At 34.8% G+C, this 22,440-nt stretch overlaps 3 protein-coding genes across 3 annotated transcripts; 1 reads left to right on the top strand and 2 right to left on the bottom strand.

The window, feature by feature from the left end:
* Positions 1-9,446: 9,446 nt before the first annotated feature.
* Positions 9,447-10,230, bottom strand: LOC137743542 (dirigent protein 22-like). The gene has a single exon (XM_068483457.1). The coding sequence runs from the start codon at positions 10,200-10,202 to the stop codon at positions 9,618-9,620; it is 585 nt and encodes a 194-aa protein (XP_068339558.1). The 5' UTR covers positions 10,203-10,230; the 3' UTR covers positions 9,447-9,617.
* A 2,639-nt stretch (positions 10,231-12,869) lies between these two features.
* LOC137742553 (dirigent protein 22-like) lies at positions 12,870-13,723 on the bottom strand. The gene has a single exon (XM_068482455.1). It carries the CDS (start codon positions 13,675-13,677, stop codon positions 13,096-13,098), a length of 582 nt encoding a protein of 193 aa, XP_068338556.1. The 5' UTR covers positions 13,678-13,723; the 3' UTR covers positions 12,870-13,095.
* Positions 13,724-20,615: 6,892 nt separating this feature from the next.
* LOC137743770 (uncharacterized) lies at positions 20,616-21,938 on the top strand. Its single transcript, XM_068483711.1, has one exon. It carries the CDS (start codon positions 20,817-20,819, stop codon positions 21,765-21,767), a length of 951 nt encoding a protein of 316 aa, XP_068339812.1. The 5' UTR covers positions 20,616-20,816; the 3' UTR covers positions 21,768-21,938.
* Positions 21,939-22,440: the final 502 nt, after the last annotated feature.

The raw sequence follows: 22,440 nt of genomic DNA on the forward strand, positions 1-22,440 counted from the left end.
TTACAGAAACAACACAGTGAAATACAAAATCTAACTTATAGTACAATAACTAATGTCAGTTGTTTTTTACCATGACATGGTTAGTTTTGATGGACTTAATTTGTGAAGAGTTGATCCAATTTTCCTAGCAAAGTAATATAATACAAAAGAACTCAGCAATGTGGGATATATCTTGTGAGGTAGTTGTATTGTAAGATCAACGGGCCAATTACATCCCGTTAGAGTGATGTTACACTTCACATTTTGTATAATATATCATATATACTAAAACCCGTAAGGGTTGAGCACTGTGGATGACCAGTGGGCGGACGGTTTTGCCCCTGGATTTTTTCTTGGTTTCCCTTGCTGCTTGCCCTTTTGTGCAGTGCAGTGACTGTTTTGCCCTCATTTGCCTATGCGTCCCTCATTGCTCCGCCTTCTTCGTTCGCTTTTCTGCTTTTTGTTTCTCTGTGCACAGCGTTGCCCACGCGTCCTCATCCGTGTGCCTTTTTGTTGGATTTTCTTCCTGCTATACACGTGTTGCTCATCCAAGAACGGAAGAAAGATGGAAAATCAGGGATCTTCCATTTGCTTCCACGGATTTCTCGATCTCTCTCGAGCTCAGGTTCGTCTCTCTCTCTCTCTCAAATTTTTTTTTTCAATTCGTGATCGAATTTTCTTTCCAAATAATGTTAGGTCCGTTGCCTTCGGGAAGAAAGTTTAAACCTAGAAAAGCATGGTTTTCAGGAAATCGTCAATCCTGCAGAAACCTTGGGTTTCCTGGTGAGTTCTCCAGCTTATTGTTTTTGAGTTTTCTTTTATGTGTTCAAATTTTTGTGATTTTAAAACCTCTCGGTGGCTACAGATTTCATCAATTTTTCGATTCGATCAGGATCGGTTTTTTACCCACGAAATCTAGCATGTTCTGGTGAGTTTCGTGACTTCTCCGTGTGGCTGTTTCGAATTTTGTTTATGTGGTTTTCAATGTCCACATGGGTTTTTTGTTTGAGTTTTGTATTTGTGATTTTGCATGTTGTTTTGAATTTACAGATGGTTTTTCTGTTTCAATTTTGATTCTGTGATTTTGAGAGTTTGTTTATATTGTCAGATCCAGCTTGGGTGTATGATCAGGAGACCTTGCTGTTTGTTTTTGGGCTTTGGTGTATAGACTTCGAAGCCCTTTGTGCACAAGGTAAATAATTTAGTATCTTCCTTTGAGGATTTTGTGTAAAATTTTTTTTACTTTTTGTATATTGTGGAGGTTGAATTTTGTATATTGTGAACGTTGAATCTGTGCAAATCCATTTGTTCTTAATTTTTTTTTTGTGTATTTGGAGAATGTTGTTTCCTTTTTTTATGTGTTTTAGGTGGTGTTGCATAAGTTAGTCTCTTTTGTTCTAAGTTGTAAATGATTTTCATTCCATGTTATGTTGAGTTATGTTATTGCAGTATTGAAAAGAGATTGAGGGTTTTGGTTTAGTCTGACAGATGGGAAGATAAAGAGAGAAGTGGATTATGTTCATGAATGGGGGATGTAGTTCATTGTTTCTAAGTATTTGAATTTCAGTTTTTATTTTTGTGGTTCACCTGTATTCATTTTGGAATTTTTTTCTTTCTATTTTTTTTACGTATTGTTTTTGATAATGTGATTGGAGCTTTTAAAAGAAAAATATAGAGGTTTTTCTTTAGCTAGAGAGAGGACGTGAATTGTGTCAATCTTTGGCTATTCGTGTGGACCATTTTGATCATGGGTGTATTAATCTATGGAAGATTTAATGAAAAAGATGTAATGAAAACACCATGTTTACTCAAAAAGCATATTGATTCCGATTTCAGTTTCTTACTGAAATGGGGATATAATGTAGGCATAATATACAATAAAGACTATAAACACGATAAAGAGGAAATCCTGATTAAGAGTGAGTTTTAAAACAAAAACAAAAGAAAAAATGAACACAGTGCAATCTCCTTTAATTAGCTCTTAAACCCTAATTTCTCTCTCTCCTCTCTCTCTCTCTCTCAAATCCATTTTTCATTTTCTGAAAAGGGTTCAAGAGATAATTGTCTCTTTGTGTAGGTGGTAATCGAAGAAGTTTGTTAAGCGCCAATGGGACAAGGAGGATTGGATTTCAGATTGGCAGAAATACAAGGCCTCCCTCTCTGTGCATTTCCAATCTTTACCCTCCTCCTATATTTTCATCTAAATCACAATTTATATGATTATTTTACTGATTCTATTTTTTGGTATTTGAGTTTTTATCTCCTGATTATTTTTTCCAGAGGTTGTATTAATTTTCCTTTGACTGGAAATTTTGGGTTTCTTCAGATTCGCCTATTCCTATTGGTACATAATCATATGAGAAAATTAGGATTTGAACATGTTAATTAGCTATGAATTAGTTTACATTAGAGAATATATGTGATTTTCGATTCGTGTTGGTGTAGCTAGGGGCAATTATATATGTGAATAGATGTTGGGTTGGAAGGTCTACTCATAAAGAAGAACAAATCTAAGAGTAGAGTGAAACTGAAAAACAGCCAAACTCAAAATGTAATTTGCCAAAGAGCACGATTGGCCCTTTGTTTTAAAATTTTCATACTTTACTTCTCATTCTTATGTACCCTTATGTATGGGTAACATGTATTCAACTTTAGAACTTTATCCGAAACCATTTGGTGGGTGTTTGGAATTTTGGAATTAGATTTTTCAATTTGTTTTTTGAATTCCTAACATTTAATCTCATTTGGGTCTAAGCCTTTAGCTATTTTTGTTATGAAATAGTTCATTGATTGCATATTGTTAACTTGATACATTCTGTTTGTGGTAGCTCCAATTTCTTGCTTTAAGAAAACCACTTGGTTGGTTTTAAGTTTTTCGTACTTTTCGTTGTCCTATTTGCAGAAAAACATGTTTTACAAGTTTGGGGACTGATCTGAAATCATTTGGTGGATGTTTTTAGTCCTAATTGGAGAAGACTCTTTTTGCTCTGAAGTTTGTTAGTTGACAGAGATTACAAGTATAACATGGTGTTGTGTTGGATTTTGGTTGGTTTAGGTTGCAGAAGATGGGGGCTTTGGATTTAAAGAAGGTGGTGACAGGCACCAGGGGTGGCTTCTCATCATTTGCAATTGGTTACATGGGGTGTTTTCTATTTATTGGCTAATATGTTGAGCCTTTTAGTCATCGGATACTGGTTGGAGAAAGAGTTCAACTTTGGTATGTATTTGAAAATCAGTTTTTTTAGTCTAATTATGTGGTATATATCTTCTGCAAATTCAGAGAACTTTGTGATTATAAGCATTTTCATCATTCAAGGGAGTCAGAGACTTAAAATTCTTGGCACTACAACTTAGTCATGTTAGGCTTTTATTAGCATTGAGCGAAAACGATTTGGTGATGTAGGTTTTGCAACTGATCATGTCAGACTAATAATTTTTCCATTAATTTCTCATCTTTTTTTTTCTTTTTGTTTTTATTTTTTTATTTTTTTATTTGGGGTTTACGAACGTTAATTGTTTGATCCATGTTATACTATATTGAATGATAACATGTTAACAGTAGTTTTAAACTAACATGATCTTGCCCCATTTCGAAAGCAAATTAAAGAAATAATGATGGACATGCATGTTAAAAATATTATGAATTTAAAGAGGTGAAACCCAACTCACAACTGCGACCTATTTAGTTGAACACAATTTTCCTCTGCTTGGTTGATGAGAAAATGTTGGGAAACAAAGGAGCACGATTTGAGTGCTATTGTTATGATGGATGCTTATTTTGACGACCTTATTAAGTCTTGGATAATTTATGAATTTAGGATCTTCAATTTTAGTATTTAAAGAGTAATATGGTTTTTTTTTTTTTTTTTTTTGTGGTGCAGCGGTTAAAGAGGGGTGCGAGGAAACTTTAGAAAATATTAAGGAAGGTGAATTGATCATGGTATTTAAATTTTAACAATTCAATTTCTTAAAATTGGGTAAATGCTGGCATTTAATAGTACTTTGAAGATGGATTTTTGACTTTGAGTTTTGACTCTTTGTTGTGCTTTTTATTTATTTATTTATTTTTTTTTTTCAGTCTTTGGCAAGCCATAATACATTATAAACAAAATAATTGGGTTTTAGTAAATATTGATTTTGTAAAATTCTTTATTTAAATTTCTAGGTTCTGATGAATTCTCATTTAGAGTTGGTGACAACCAATCGACTCATCACCAACTTTAGATCAAGATTCAAGCATGCCTTAAATGTGTAAGTCATGTTTTCATTCTATTTTGTTGATTTTGTCATCACAATTTATTAGAAAGTTGGGATATCAGTTAATTTTTAGACGTGGATTTTAACTTTTTATTTGTATTTCTGGAAAATTGCAGAAAGCTTGCATTAAGATTCAGCTCTCCGATCCGAAAGACCTTAAGATTGATGGCTGAATTATTGTAAGTATGTCTTTTGTCACAGGTTTACCCATGTTCTTCTGTCCAATGATTTCTTGACACTATATTAGTAACCCCAATTATTATAAGGATTAACAGATTAAGATCCATTTAGATTCGATATACACATTTTATATCTGGAACTTAGGTTAGGTATTGTCTATATATCAAACATAATGCATGAAATATATTAAAAAAATCTACGATTTGTTGTATGTGGATTGTATTTGTTAAATATTTTGTATATAAATTTTTTCTAACAATTTGAATGTAAATAGTATTAATCTTCTATCTTACAATCTTTCATATGTTTGGAATACAATCTTACATACAATTTTTAATCCCGCAGCAACGCGCGGGCATTGATTTCTAGTTTGTACTATTTCTGTAATATATGATACATATAAGTCGTGATAATATAAGTAAGTTACATCTATTAGAGATATGATACATATATAATGTACAAAATGTTATAAGATCACATTTTTGCATCCCACTAGCACCACCACATTAAAGAAACCATTGAGATATATAATGCCATCATCAGAAGAAAAATTATGGCCAAACTAAATAGGAGAATTAAACAATATGATGCTTGATAAAATTGTATTTATCGGATAACAAACAATTTTTATGTGATGAATACTCAATGATTAATGGTCAGAATTCATGCATATATAAATAATGAAGTCGTGATAACGGGCCTGACAAAAAGATAAAGGAATATCACAACACCAAGTTGCATACAGATCTCAAAACAACAGGTACTATTTAGGTATAGGCAGTTTTGTGTATGCCAAAACGATCAACAGACCAAAGCCAAAGCTTTAGTACTATTACAAATTCATATTACATGAACATCCATTTGTATATATATACCTAACAAAACCACATCATCATCTACTCAGTAAGGGAAACCAACGTTCCTGGAAAGAAGACTGGTAAGAGATCAAGATCAAAAGGAACACAAGCACGAGTCCAACGCCCCATGGAGACCCTCCGGCTCTATGAAGGGAATCCTGCTCCGGCAGCGGCAAGAAAAACGACAACCCACCCGATAAGCAGTGGACGATGAGTAGCAGAATGATTGGAACGATCATGAGGAAGAGTTTTACTTGTGTCATCAAGTCCTCAAACATGGACTCGTAGTTTATGTACCATGTGAACCCCAAGATGAAGACGAGGATGGAAATGAAGAAACAAAGGTGGAGAGGGATGGAGAAGTAGTCCCAGTAAGAATAATAGTTGTAGTCCCTAGCCATGTTAGGGTTTTGAAATTTGAATATGGGGTTTCAGTGAAGGTTTTTTGTGCGACGGCCTTCTGTGTAGAACGAACATGGATTATATAGGGAATTATGAATTTATATATTATATATCTGTATATATTATTCTCATATTTCTTATTTCAAATTTTATTACTTACTCATGTAAACAACTGTGTTCTGTCCTTTATTTTTTCATTTTTCTAAATGGTTCGAGTAACTTTATCTTTTTTGGGTTTATGTAGCTTTCTTTACTTGTATTATCGGGATTCTTCTTTTTCTTGCAAGATCCATCGGGATAATTCCAAGTGACGGTGGGAGCCATGCATGGTTGAGATTCGTTAATGGAGGTGCCAGCCAATGAGAAAATACCACGTACGACCGACCATGGACTACCATGGACAGCAACGTGGGAAGATGAGAAGAACAATATTTGAAAAAAAAAGGGGGGGTTTTGTTTCAGTGACGGCAAAGTTGGAAGGGGAACGAAAGTTGTGCCAGAATGGTGGTCCAAGTCACCTTTGCATGCTTTATGTATATTTTAAGCTGCTAATTAAAGGAAACTAATGAAAGGGAGAAGATGTATGTTCTTGGTTTTTGTACATCACTTTTCTTTATGTGCAACTGAATGCTTTCTTCAATTTTAATCGGAACATATATAAAATCATCAACACATGTACATGAATATGTATATTAGGTGTATACAGAAACTTTAGAAGCAAAGTAACCTTTAGCACGCGATCGACCAGTTATGTATTATTAGTTAAATAGTTATTTATGTCGCACAAAATGCAATCTCATTTATACATATAACAATCAAATTTATTAATATTTACATACATTTTGACATAATTTTTTTTTCTGATTTTCATTTTATTAAATTAAAATCGAACGGTGAGTGATCATAATTTTTTTAAAACCTTAAGCTGTAGGAGAATATGACTCACATGCATGAACTGTTGTGTGGCCGTTGAAAATGGTCAAGACTTCTCCAAGGCTTAGAAACCACACATGCACAAGCCGCTGAAAATCGTTCGGAGTCCCGTTCATAATTAACCGGGTTTATCTAAATATATACTCAATCTGGTTTGTGGTTAAAAATTTGGAAGGGGGCCTACTACTATCGAGCAATTTGAAATATAAAGATTATTTCCGCATCTCTTCCTCTTAATCTACTAAGTTTGGGGATCTAGACCGTTAAAATTTGATCCAACGATTACAAATAGAAATCCATTTTAAAAGTTATAATAACTTTAGTCTTTGAATTAAATTTCAACGGCTCGGATCTCTAAATTTGATAGATTAGAAAAAAAGATCCAGAGAAGATCATTTTCCATTTGAAATCACTTGGCACTTGGCAGCATCTTGATGTCTAAAATCAAAGTTTTTAATACCAAAAAAAAAAAAAAATCAAAGTTTTTTGGTTAAAAAGAATCAAAGTATATGTGGTGTCCTATTAAGCGTCAGCACATATGTGATGGACGGTGGACCCATCCAATGATCTTTACACCAAATTTCCATTTTATGTTGGTCCACTCTCCATACTCATTTCTGAAAACACTAGTAGAATTTAGACACACTTTGAAGCACCTAAAAATCATCAAAATGTCCTACATGATTTTAAATTCACCCATTATGGGTGTTTATGGGCAAAATTGGTTTCAACATTACTATTGTTCACATTATATACAATTAAAAAGAGATTTTTTTGAGTTTGCATGATTTTTTGAAAAAGTTCTCAGGCCATTCACCTAACTGATGAAAAAGTCCTCGAAAAGATGACCGGTTTTCATAAAGTTGATTGGCAATCGGAAAAGTGGCCGGAAAATTGGTAGAATTAAGTGGCAATTACATAATTATCTTGAAATATAATACCATTTATAAAATAATTTGCGTGGTGGAACTTGGTGAAAATATATTTCATGATGTTTTTGTAAAAATTCGCAAAAACATTAAGAGCCTGTTTGATATCATATTTGAAATTTTTTATCATTTCTCAAAACATTTCTTAAGAATATTTATTGAAAACAAATTTCTTTAATACTCAAAAAATTGATTGGTTTGGTATTTAAAAATTTTAAATCTTATAACTTAAACTAGACAAAGAGATCTAAAAAAAGGGGGTCGTAGGAGAGATTGAAGGAAAGAGAAAGAAGGGAGAGGATCGGATGAGATAGAGAGAAAGAGGGTGAGAAAAACCAAGAGAATGAAGAAAGTGGATTGAAGAAGAGACAAAAAAGGTAAGAAAAAAAAAAGAGGAAAGAGAAAGAAGAAAAAAAAAAGATTTGAAGTGAGAAGGGAGGAGTGAGAGAAAAGAAATGAGCGAGTTTAAGTTTAAAAACTCTAAAAACTCATTTTTTATGTTTTAGATAATATACTATATTTTTGAGTTAGTCTTAAATTCAGTTTTTGAAAATAGTCATATCAAACAAGTTTTTAAGGTCCAAAACTTGAAAATTATTTTTGAGTTTAAAAAGTTGAATTCAAGTAAAGTACCAAATATGCCCTAAAAAATTGGTTACCGTTTGCTCACATTTTTCGTGAAAAGTATCATCATTGAGTTTTATCAAGAGACTTTTTCATGAGCTTTATGGAAAATGTTGTAAGCCTTTTAGAAATGTTCTCAGCATTTATTAAGTTCCCAAAATATTGTTTACGATAATTTTTTTAATCTATAAATTAGAATAAATGATAGAGAAATACTACATGGGCTCTAAATTGATATCCGGGGTACTAAAATTCTTCAAGATTCCCCACATGTTTGTTAAGAAAATTATGGTGCGGCGGAACGTGAATGGAAATAAGTTTTATGATGGATTTCGTAGAAGTTCTGTTTGTACGCGATTTTGTACTTGGCCAATAAGTTTGGAGCCGCAAAATTAAAAGGTCAAGATGATTTTAGGTAACTTATTAGATGTTATTATGCTTTTGATAATCATAGTATTATCTGATGGGTGATTGACAATTATATTGAAAGTGCTTGAGGATCATGATTGGCATTTGGATGGAGTTTGAATTAACTGTATAATAAGATTAGGTTCAAAATCCTTGTTTGAGTTGAAGAAGGCGAGGCGGAGATAGATTTTTGGTCGAGAATAATTCCAAGTTTATTCTAAGAATATGCCGAAGAATCAGAATATAATCAGAATTGTACTATTCGGTAGACTTTGGCATCAAGGAATTCGTCTCTATGAATATAAGGTATTTGCAACGTAGAGAGGACTTTCAACTCAACACACAAACCCTCGCAAGACCTCACTCTACGCGAATTCTTCACACACTCTGAAAAATTACTAATTGTCCTAACTCCGTCACCACATCTTCAGTTTGGAGTAACATCATTGTGTTGAAAACCAACAACACTTTCAATTTAGATTAACAGCACTGGAACCGTAGAATCAGGCAGTCGAGAAGTTCTACAGTTTGGATTAACAACACTACTTCAAGTTTGGCGTGCTCTCATTCACCATAATGATGTAGTCAGCTCATTAGTTAATCGGCATGTGCGCCACGTAGGCTTAGTAGTTTGACGGTCAACAAGTTCACTCTATAATGGCCAAAATTGTATGTGACATGTGAGTCTATATATATATTTATTTAAAGTGAGTTTGAAATTATTTGTTTCTCTCTATAGGTCAGGTTTTCCGTCAAAACTCTGGTGTCTCATATCGCCAGAGAGAAAATGGCATATCCTATATACAATATACTGCATACAAAGGGGACATAGTGGTTTTTCTCAAAAGGAAAATGCTTTGTTCAAGTGCCGCCTTCCATCACATACAAAATAAATTCTTTTTATTCAATACTGCCGTCTATGAAACTAACATATCAATAAGAGATATCCAAGTCAGTCTTGATCGAAAAGCATTCCATTAAAACATAAAAACTTGTCACAATTCAATTACAACCAAGCAATGGCCAAATCAAATTCCAAAACCCATGATCAATAATGCAACACGTAAATATTATACTCCACGATAGCATCACTTGAGGTGAGATTAAAAGTGTGAGTTCTCAATTCAGCATAACCCCTAGCAAACCTGAAAGCCCCACTTCCACCAATCACAGGTAGCTCCCTCACCTTGTTTAATATTGAATTTCTTCCTAGCAAAGTTATGGTGCTTCCATTAAACTCACCTGCAACAAAAGCAAAGTTCTGTGCCATCAGGAGGCTGAGCTCCACCTGCCCTGCAAATCCGTAAAACCCTTGAGCCCTAGCCACCAATTTTGAGCTCAACTCAGGACCTTCAGTTAGTGCATTATCAAACATTCTCACTAACCCAAAATTCGTCTGGGACTTATTGGAGGGTGCCGGGACAACCTCTATGGCAGAGGGATGGGACCCACCAACAATGTCATGCCAGTATAAGCGAACGTGGGTGAGCTTTTCTTTCTGCAGCCCGAGAAGCTTACGGTCCACGGTGCTGTGAAACCCTAAATTTTCTCCAGAAACTAAGATCAAGGTAAAGGAAGAGAGGAGGGAGAAAATTGTGAATTGGAAAGCTGACATTTGAGACAGCCTAGCCATGGTATTGCTGGTATGTCTTCAAGGCTTTTGATTGTTTTGTAGGGTTTATGTACACTGAAGGACAATGATACCGCGTTAAGCAAAAGTCTTTTTCAAATGATGCGACTTGCCTTTATTGACTGGAATGGAATAATAAGAAGGAATGAGTTGTGATATAAATCGTGGAGTCATTTGCTAATTTGGTTCATAATCAATTATTTAGTGTAATTAGTAATGAACACTTGACAAAAGAATAATAATACTCTGGTGTGTTAGGTTAGTTAAAATAGCAATGTATCTGCTTTTTGCACATAACTTTAATTTCCGTTCGATGAATTAAGGTAGTTTAATTACAATATGATCTTATAGAGAATAAGAAATATTTCCCAGATCCAATTAACAATTAAGCAAGTTTTGTTGCAAGGTTATAATTTCATTGTATAGCCCAACAAGTTGGCATGTCTCATTTTCTTGACTGTTCCCATTAATCATGGGTTAAGTCACCCCAATATGGATGTACCGCCACCTGCATCTGTAATGTTGGGATTAATATTCTAGGAGGAGGCCGGTGTACGAGTGGACAGAATAATTTGGGGTTGGTGGGTTGATCTCACCTAACCCATTTCTTATTATTCTGATGGGAGAGGAGTTATATGAATTAAATAAAATTTTGTAGAAAAGTTGACAATTTGGTTATTTTTGTGTTAATGGTGCATAGGCTAGAAGACCAGAAGATCGAAAATAGTTCGAAAATCGTTTCCAACCGAGGGCTAGGTCAGAGGGCTTATGGGCCCCACAAAATCTGAAAGGACCAAAGGGCTGGCCGCACGTAGCTAGCCAGTCAGCCCGAGGTTGGCCAGAAATTCCAACAATCTTGTCGGATATAACAGACATGAATGCTTAAACAAAAAATTGAATCCAACGACTAGTTGACGCCAATTATTGTTGGATTCAAAATTTTGGCCTTTTTTTTAATTCTTAAAAATTCTAATTTTTTTTTCCTATAAATACCTAAACCATTCATTCACCATTCCTAAATTTAAGTTGTAGTTTTTAAATTTAAGTTGTTGTAGTTTTTAAATTTAAATAATAAATTATGTTTGGCCCTAAGTTGGAGACGGTTTTTTGTGACAGGGCTAAAACAAGTCCTATGACCCTCGGTTGGAGATGGAGGCAAATATGACCGTGTACTGTTTATTAAAATGTTAATATCTTGAAGGGCCAGAGGGCTAAAACGAGCCATCTGACCAGCTATCAATTGGAGATGGCCTTAATTTATCTCTCGTGGCATTTTCACCATACAATATGTTGTATGCCCCTCTTTATTAATTTCTCTCTCTCTCTCTCTCTCTCTCTCTCTTCACATTTTTAACCATCCAATGAGGGAGAGCTAGAGAAAGAATACCAGATATTGTTGAGAGATGAATAATGTTAGGGAGATTAGAATTTTTACATCAAATTGCAAATCAAATGATTTGTCATCAATAATAAACAAGCACGTTAATCGATACTTAATTAATAATTCAATCATCTACAACTATATCATTTGATTTAAAAATTTTGATCTTTCTATCATTATCCGAATCTCCCGAATCTTACTATCAATGAGATGAATGATTTTGCATGAGCTTATAAGTAAGTTGATATAATCTTCATATTGCCAATTAATTTTATGGTGGAACCTCAACTTCTTTATGGTATTAAAGCAGGTTGTCCATGTTAGAATTCCTTTGTCCCACATCGGCCAAAAGACTTGAGAGCAAGCCCTTTAAATAGAATTACCTCACTCTAACTATCACCGAGGCCTTTTGTATTAAAACCCCACACATGACAGATTAAGCAGGTGGCCAAGTGGGGACAGTATCGATGTTGTTGGAGTGGGACCATGGTCCGTCTACCTAAAATTTAACAGTCCAACATGTAAAGACCAATAGCCACACGTGCTTCACGTCACCCTATTCGTGTTGTTCATGTGTTAGACTTCAAAATTCTCCACACGTGGGTGAGCATGCTACATTGAGAGGAGGGACCTTATTTGGGCATGTAAGTAATTTCAGTTACTTTCCATATTGTCAATTAATGTTATGGTGGAACGTCAACATCTTTAAGCTTATTTTGGCTATGCCCACTGAAACTTGATTTTAATCGCACTTTGCTCTCTGTAACTCAAAAGTCATCACTTTACTACCTGAAACTCAAAGTTTGCTTCACTTTGTCCCTTAAACTCGATTTCGACCTTATTTTGCTCTCTGAAACATAAAAGTTGTCTCTATAAAACTCAAAATTCTATCCATATTACCTTAGATTTGTTAATTTCTTATGGGAGTTCAATTAGGGTGCGTCAGGCTAATCAATTTCTTTTTTATTTTTTTCATCTCTTCAATTTCTTTGAAACTTAATATTCCCTTATTGTTGAATGTTAACGTGCAATAGAGATTTATAATCAAATTTTTTGTACATGTGACATAGTCTTATTAAGTGTTGGTCCCACATATATTTTAGGAGGCGCCTTATAAGTTTCAGGGAGAAAAGAGAGTTCACAAGTCAAATGAAATAAATTTTGAGTTCTAAAGAGTAAAATGATGACTTTAGAGTTACAGAGAACAAAATGAAATCAAAATGAAATTCCATGAAGCATAGCAAAAAATAAGCCAACTTCTTTATGTAGTTATTCCAATTCCCATCCAATGAACCATAATTTATTTTATTTTCATTTATCCGTCCTCTGTGGAGTTATTGACACCAACCAAATGCATATAGCCGGCCAATACTTGATAAAGTAAACTCAACCACGCCCGCTAAAATGAAAAGAAATGAAATGGTGGGTGGCCAACATATTTAGAATCTACAACCTCCAAAGAAAAAAAGGAACAAAGCAAAAGCCATCAAGAAAAAAAGAAAAAAAAGACCTTCATCAATAATGCAGCACATAAATATTATACTCAACAACGGCATCTCCTGTGGTTGGATTGAATGTATGAGTACTTGCTTGAACATAACCTCTTGCAAACCTGAAAAGCCCACTGCCTCCAATGACAGGCATCTCCCTCACCTTGTTGAACACCTGGTTCCTTCCTAGAATCGTTATAGTGCTGCCATTGTACTTCCCTTGGTTAAAGTGAAAATTCATGGCCATCAGCAGGCCAACTTCTTTCTGTGAGGCAGACGCATAGAACCCTTGAGCCTTTCCCAGCAATTTTGAGCTCGACTCAGGGCCTTCAGTGAGAGGATCATCAATCATGCTAACAGAACCAAATAGGGTTGATGAATTGATGGGTGGATTCACCACTCCTACTGCACTTGGATTTTTACCGCTGTAGATATCATGCCAGTACATCTTAAAGTGGCTGAACTTCTCTTTCTTGAGACCCAGAAGCTTGCGGTCCAAGGCTCTAACAAAATCTTGATCTTCTCCTTGGACAAGAATTAGGGCAAAAGAAAATAGAAGTGAGAGAATTATGAACTGAGTAGCCAAGATTTGAGGTGTTGTAGCCATGGTTGAAGCTCTATAACTTAAAGTCACTACTTTGGTTTGGAAATTGGAGTAGCTTTGTGTCCACATATATAGTGTGGAATGAGTCAGAGCTTGACCAAGTTGGGGTTTTTTTCATCATGGTGACCACCAACCACAGGCTGCCAACATTTTCTTTGTTCCGTTTCTTTTGGGTCAGGTTGTCGCATTGCATAATTAACTTAACTGTTCACAAGTTAATCCAATTGGGTCTTAATTAATTTTCTAAAACGACTAGACAACTAATTGGTATATGGCGTGCTGTCTTTGCAGGAAATTGTGTTGAGGTTATTATGAGAAGGGTTTGGTAAAGTTGTCAAAGAAAAGGAAAGAATGATCTTTTAGGTAAAGTACTGAAGGGGTTGAAATAATTCCAGGCTTCTGGAATCATAGTGCATAGGTTTTTTTTTTTTTTTTTTTTTTTTTAAATAGTGCATAGTTTTTCATGACTAACATGCAACACTATGATGAGACGACTGGGTGTTAATAATTATAGTGCATAGTTTTTAATAATTATAAACTTTAAATCCATGCATAAAAAAATTAATTAATTTTTATTTCAAATTATAATACGTGTATTTAACACCACACTCACATACTTGCATACTAAATTTCTATACACTTCAATCAGTTCGGTGGACCTAAGGCCATCCTCAGCCGTAGACTAAAGATATAGGAGAATGATCGTCTCTCCTCTTAATCTCTCTTTCTTTTCATTTCCTCATATTTAAACAGTTATGTTTAAATTACATTAACATCTTGTATTAATTTTTTTATATAAATTTAATAAGACAAAAAACAATATGTAAGAAAAGAAAATGAAAGAAGATAAGAATCTACTGTAAAAATATAACCAAGCACTATTCTTTAGAAAAATAATTTTTGGGTTACAATCATAGCCCTGACTAGAGACGATCTACTTTTGATCTCTCCGTTTTGGTGGACCTAAGTCCTTTTGTCTTTTCGTACAAAAGATGCATTTTATTTATCAAACAAATCAGATTAGGATCCTCTTCTAACCTAAGAATGAGGATCCTCTTAATTAAGCTCATTAGATCGTTGAAATTTTATATAACGATTACAAATAGAAGGTCTCTTTAAAGTTGTAATAATTGTAACCGTTGAATAAAATTTTAACAATCTGATGAGTTTGGTTAGAAGAATCCTCATCCTTAACTCAGGAGAGAATTCTGATCCATCAAATCTTAGAAATTGGGTACGTCAACTCCTCCACGAATAACGCCGTGAGCCATTTTGGAAACCCCGCACCCACTCACCCACCCACCCACCCCTTTTTCGTAGTATATACATCATCCGTGAGCATACTGACTATATATGCTCCTCTACAAAACACAATATCGGATATATATGTTCCGCTAACCCAAAGCCTTACTTCATCTGTTTGTCTATGTGAAAGGTGCTGTATTCTTTTTACTCTAGTCAAAGTTATATAGGAAAAATTTCAGTGGTATTCGTACCTAACTTGGAGTGAAAGTGAAGGAAGCCAGAGAATCATTCCTACAACACCCCATATAACTTATTGTATACACATCTCTCATCGTCTGTATATACAAAAATATACATTTCGGTTACACGGCATAATATATTCTTAATCTTACTTAGCACAAGGATGGTCTTTTAATTTAATTGTGACTTATTTTTCCCCAAAAGCTGCAACTATATATAGCAAACGAGTGAACCACGGGACATCTTTTTGTGGGAAAATTTGAGAGGGAAAAACTAGTAATTATTGCACAGTCAGGGACATCCCGAAATCACAAGCAAAATGGTACCTGTCTAGATGATTTCTTGCACACTTGGACATAATAAATTGGTTAATTACCAATTTAAGTTGTATGGTTTTGTACTAGAAAAAGTTCATCATTAGAAGGGACAACATGATGAAAAATCAGCATATACTTATTACAAGAACAAACCAAGCTAGACAAGTAAAGGAAAAATTAAGTGTGCCAAGAAAATAAGCATGATCAGTAATGCAGCACATAGACATTATACACAACTATAGCATCCCCAGTCGTGACTCGTAAGACTGGAACCCTGTAAGAAAGCAAAATTCATGGCCATCAATGGGCCAACATCTTTTTGTGAGGCAGATCCATAAAACCCTTGAGCCCTCCTAGCAATTTAAACCCTTGAGCCCTTCCTAGCAATTTTGGGCTCAATTCAGGCCCTTCAGTGAGTGGATCATCAATCATGCTAATAAAACCAAACCCTGTTGATGTATTGGAGACCGTTGCACCACTGAAACTGAACTGGGATTTGTACCGCTAACAATGTCGTGCCAATCCAACCAAAAGTGGCTAAGTTTTTCTTCTTTTTTTTCAGCCCCAAAAGCTTTGTTCTCACTGTTGAGAATTAATCCCACATTGAATGGAGTAGAGATCTTGCATGGGCTTCTAAGAGGTTGGGCTACTCCCTCATATTGCCAATTGGTTTTATGGTGGAACCCCAATTTTCTTCATGATATCACAGCAGGTTGTCCCACGTGTGAAGTCAAACGGCCACAAGTGTTCCACATCACCCCGTTTTATTGTTTACACGTTAGGCTTAAAAATTTGCTACACGTGAGGGGGTGTGTTGAGAATTAATCCCACATTGATGGGAGAAGAGAACTTGCATGGGCTTATAAAAGGTTGGGCTACTCCCTCATATTGCCAATTGGTTTTATGCCCCAACTTTCTTCATGGTATCAGAGTAGGTTGTCGCTACACGTGAGGGGGTGTGTTGAGAATTAATCTCACATTGATGGGAGAAGAGAACTTGCATGGGCTTACAAGAGGTTGGGCTACTCCCTATATTACCAATTAGTTTTATAGTGGAACTTCAACTTTCTTTACTCACAACGCCTGGGTTTTTTCCTTGGTCCAAAATGATGAAAAAAGGCGACAGAACTATGACTTGGCTAGCCAAGAGGTGAGGTATTTTGATCATGGTCGCACCACTTTGGTCACAAACTTATCACTACTATGTTCAGAAAATATTGCAATAGGTTGTGTCCATATGTATTTATCGTGATTCAGAGCTTGACATGATAATTGACCAAAATTGTGATTTCATCATCGTTTTGGCTAACACATCTAAATAGAAGAGTTTCGTTAAGAAAAAGAGCCCTATACTTTAGATGAAGGAGAATTACTTTTCTTAAGACTTTCATCATCGTTTTGGCTAACACATTAGGACTAAACAGAAGAGTTTCGTTAAGAAAAAGAACCCTATACAGGGATGGCCTTTAATTTAACTGTTTTTGTTGTGAAAAGAAAAAAAAAATTATAGAGAAAAAAAAATTTCAAAGTGGGATTTCAACCTAAACATTGATCGCGAAAGTCTTAAGAAAAGTAATTCTCTTTTATTTCCAATTTACTGTCAATTCAGAGGGTTATTTATTCTAATATAATCCTAGAAATCAAACAAAAGCCCTAATATGTATCTATCGGTGTTAAACATTTGACTAAATGCATACGGGTGTAGAGCATATTACAACCAAACACTTCGAAACTCACCTTTGGAGATTATAATCACATATGACCTTTCGTGACTTTTCCCCTTAGAGCTGCAAAACTGCAGAAGCAAAAAAAGTGAACCAATTGCAAGCTTTTGTGGTAAGAATGAGAGGAAAAAAACTACTAAAATGACACGTTTTGTGCTGATATCTTGCACAATTCGAATCACAAATACCATACTAATAATTATACCTTCAAAACTTGTGTCATGTAATTCCATTTTGCCCTTTAATTGTAGCCCTCTGGCCTCTGCTAAGACCCTTCAGTGCAAAAATTAGCAGTTTCTCATCAGCCCACCTGCAGTCTTCGGTTCTGGGAGCCAAAACCTGCTCAAAGATACAACCATATTGTGTACACTGATCCATATGAGGCAGCCAAAGCTCACTTCAATCCCTTCGAATTATAATTATTAAAGCACCCATTTTGCTAAATAATTTCAAGACTGTTAAATTTTAGAGATCGTTTATCATTATTTCGATTTCGTTGTCAGTTTTCTGTTATCAAATAATTTAAAGGTGGAATGTATAGTTTGATTTTACAAGGCATAATGAGAATTTTTAAGAATATCCATTAGTAATGGCGACAAATCAAATCAAAGCATATGTGTACCGATATTGGATGGGAAAGTTCGATAAATTATTGAAAACGTGATTTTCATTTAATTATAAAATGCATGCATGTGATCTTTGAGGTTGGCCCAACGTCATTGGTGATGCAAATGCATATGGTAACGGCCATACCAGGTTAGCTTAGGCAAAACCCCTTCGAATCCAAGCCACCATGACGTACATAGATACATATGGGGATTTCCCTACACCAGCATATACTTATGCACGAACAATATGGACATAATATTATAGTTCTAACTCTTTGTGAGATTCACACGCATAAAAATAACGAAGAAGACATCCGCATACGGGAATTTTTTCAGTGGGTTGTTACAAACTTTCTTTGTCTCATGTGGGTTGTTACAAACTTTGTAATTATTGTCGCTAGGGTTCACACGAGAAATTTCTCAATATTCGAAAATACAGTCTGATACTCCAAGCGTAATAATACAAGTAATTGAATTTTTTATTTTTCAAATATGCTACGCAAGAAATAAGTTGAGAATTTTAAATGATGATCTGAAAAAAAAAAAAGGAAAAAAAAAAGCATATTTGAAGGATTGTTCTTTTTATAAGAATATGATCCACTCCCAAACCTTAGTGTCTAGAGCCTAGAGACGAAAAAATTTGGACCACACAAATTGAATCCGACTGATTCTCATTAACTCATCCCATTGGCCCACTTCACACAAACAAACAACTCTGATTTTTTTTAATACACAAATTAAAGGAGCCACTGGACACTAAAATTCGGAGTGGACCTAATTCTCTTTTTATATTTGTTTTTTAACATGGTTCTCATGTTTGTCCCTTTCAATCCTACACATTTAGAAAGCCCAAGTGTCTAATTAGCTTCTTACTAGAAGTTACATACGTAAGGAATTTATATAAATTAGATGTCCTAAGCTACACCCTTAATTGCATATATGTCTTTTTCATTAGCCATTTGCCATCAATTTTGTTAGAGAAGCAGTTGATGCTGATCATGTGTTCCATTATCCAATATAAACAAGGTCATGGTAAAGTCTTAGTAATTTATTTCGCCTAATCCTTCGCCGTATCTTGAATATGTTAAGTTTTAATATTTTTTTATTAGTATTAAAAAATTTATTTTATCCAATAATATAATATTGTCTTTCCTAAAAAATTTAATTAATAAATGATCAGCTATGTGTGTCATCAGAAAACTTGACTCCCAAGAATCTCAATATAGCCGCCATTGAAACTTGTATCAAGTTTCGACTGTACAGCTACAATCTTTATATCTATCATTCATTTTAGATTAAGAGAACTACCACTGCCTCAAAATTGGACTCTTTATAACTCTCTTTCATCTCATATTTTTAGCACAATATTTTATATTATGAATTAACGTTAAACTGTAAGGTGAGATAGAGTCTAGAGAGATTCCCCTTAGCATTCCTCATTAAATCAAATAAAACAATAATTAGGAACTTTCCTTCTTCTTCACAAAAAAAGGAACTTTCCTCCTTCCCTGGTATATCTAAAATACGGATATGTAGTTACTAAATCACTTTAATTATAACGTATGTATTTTTTACATAAAGTGTTTCATGATACACACGAAAATTGACCTTTTTCACAATCAAAATCAACGACCCCATAAAACATCTTCTTGAAAAAAATGGTTTAGAGGCGTTGGGGATTATCTTTGACGAGACACAAGAAGTCCAACACCCTCATCTACCAACTTCATATACGGATGAGAAAGAGAAAATATGTTTATTCGGGACAAAATAGAAGGACATGAACAATTGTCATAATTAATTCTGCGGTAGTGGCACGGCGCACGCAAGGTGGATAAACTTTCAGTACGGGAAAATGGAGAGATCCCCTATTTATATATGTTGAGAAATGACACATGCGATGACACATCTTTTTAATTTTTTTTTTTTGCGGTAAAATATATTGGAAGATTAAGTGACATATACATATATTAATATGTGAATGACACACTCATTGGTTTTTTTTTTTTTTTAATAGTTGGTTTACTAATCGATATTGAGACTTAAACTTTGCTCAATGTAAGTGGTGAATTGCTAGGTGGTTATGATATTTTTTTTCAACTTATTGTATTTCGAGTTTAAACTCTTCTTCATCTTTTTCAAGTAAATAAGTATAAAGCTTATAATAAAAAAGCAAAACAAAAAGTTTGCTAGTTTTTTTCCCCTTCTATATTCACATATATACATACCAAAATAGTCAATAGATCATGAAGAAATTTCGTAGTTTCGTGCAAGAAGAAGAAAATGAGCAAAACATGGGAATCCAAAATGCTAAGAAACATAAACCAGAATGATCTATTCTTTGATTCTGTCACTCTCACTTGTAATGACTAAAATGCCCGTGATATAATGTATTATATACATTTATGTTGTAGAAAATGAATTCATATGTTAAAGAAGACTTTCATCGCAGGCTTCTTTCACCTGATCAGTCCTTTCATTGACTAGTTTTTTCCCCTCATCAGATGGATCCCTAATCATTAACAAGCTAAACGAGCATAAAAAATTAGTGACTAATAGAACAGTTTTTTACAAACTAAAAATGGGGTGAATTTGTCATTTCAAATGTGGATTAAGTGAAAAACTCAAAGTTGTGCCCCTATCATTCTAGTAAGGCAACTCAAAGTTCTGCTCCTATCATTCTAGAAAAGCTTGATTATGGTCAATTGTCAACTAATGTGGTTGTCAACTCAAAGTTGTGCTCATATCATTCTAGAAAACCTTGCACTTCAAGCCACCAAACAAACATTTCAAATAAAAATTCATAACCTCCTTGGCTTGGAAGCCTCTGGACTCCTTAGAATTTCAACCCCTTTCCCCTCCCCCAAAACTTTAAAATCCCTCTCATTTGCCACCCTTATCCATCACTCCTTCCCTTTCTTCCTCTAGGCTTAAACAACACCACCAACAACATAAACAACCTCTCTCTCTCTCTCTATTCTCTCTCAACACAAACCAAGCAGTTGGAAATGGGCACTTTAGTTGGGCATGTAGCACCGGGCTTTGGGTTTCTTCTCATTGGATTATGGCACCTCTTTAATCACATCAAACTCCATCTTAACCAACCAAACACCTACACAGCTCCATCCTGGTTTCCCACCTCCAAATTCAAGTATTTGGAGCTCTTCTTAATCATGGGAGGCTCATCTGCCTCCATTGCCATGGAACTCTTCATAGGTCCACAGAAACACCAACCGCTCGATGACGATGGAACGATCCCCACCAACCATCTCCACAACTTCGAGCACTCTTCAATCTCCATGACTTTCTTGGTCTATGCAGCTTTTGCCATCGTTCTTGACAAAATTTCCCCAAAAGCACAACATGGTTTGACCCAACTCCTTGGAGCCATAGCGTTTGGGCAGCAGCTTCTTCTCTTTCACCTTCACTCTGCTGATCACATGGGACCTGAAGGTCAATACCACATGCTTCTACAGCTTGTGGTTCTTGTTTCTTTGACCACAACCCTTATGGGAATTGGTTTGCCTGAGAGTTTTTTGGTCAGCTTTGTGAGGTCACTAAGCATATTTTTCCAAGGTGTTTGGCTTATGGTCATGGGGTTCATGCTTTGGACACCTGATTTGATGCCAAAAGGTTGTTCCATGAACTTAGAGGAGGGTCACAAAGTGGTTAGGTGCCATGGAGATGAGGCACTTCACAGAGCCAAGTCCTTAGTGAACCTTCAGTTTAGTTGGTTCTTGTTGGGAGTTGCCATTTTTGGGGTGTCCTTCTATTTGGTTTTGGTTAAGGTTTATGGCGAAAAGGTTGAGTATTTTTCATTGACCAGACTAAGCGAAGAAGATGAAGAGGATCCGGATCATGATGTTGAATATCAAAAGACAAGCAAGCGTGAAGACTCGAAGAGTTTTGTTAATCATATGGGAAAAACAGCTTTTGCGTCCATAGACATTGAAAGGTAGTAGGAAAAAGTGCAAGCTATAATGAAGATATGGGATTTGGTATGTGTGTACAAATTAATTAAGTTGTGGGATATATGCCATTTTATATTTGATTAAACCAACCATAATGTTGGCTTAATTTATTAAAAGAGGGATTTGTGGACTGTCAATGTATATATGCCATTTTTACTTCTCACGGACCTCTTTTTAATTTTAGCATTTGATATTCTTCAACTCCTTTTATATGAAGATAAAAATTTGAAAGGAGTTTTCCTTGTACCTTGTTTTAATGAATTCTTTATGATATGTACTTGTGTAGTAGATTAAAGACGCCGTTTAAGGATCTCATTATTTTAAACTTAAGCATCATTAAACAAAAAACTTTAAAATATTCACAGGAAGACATTGTTTAAGTTCATAAAGATAAGATTAGGCTTAAAGACTTGTCACTAAATCATTACCATCCATGGTTATTCATTGCCTTGGACTCAAATATGTTATTTATCTAAACAACGTCTGCTCTGATATAATAAGTTAATAAATGGGAAAATTAGTGTAATACTAAATAGTCGTAATGAATAAATAAATGACAAGACAAGCCACTTAGTCATGGTCTAGTGGTATTTATTTTCACTTGTAAGTGAGAGGCCTGTTCGATTCCCGCTAAAAGTGAATTTGAACCACATTATTATGA

This window comes from Pyrus communis, chromosome 8 (assembly GCF_963583255.1).
Source record: "Pyrus communis chromosome 8, drPyrComm1.1, whole genome shotgun sequence".
Lineage (NCBI taxonomy): Eukaryota > Viridiplantae > Streptophyta > Magnoliopsida > Rosales > Rosaceae > Pyrus > Pyrus communis.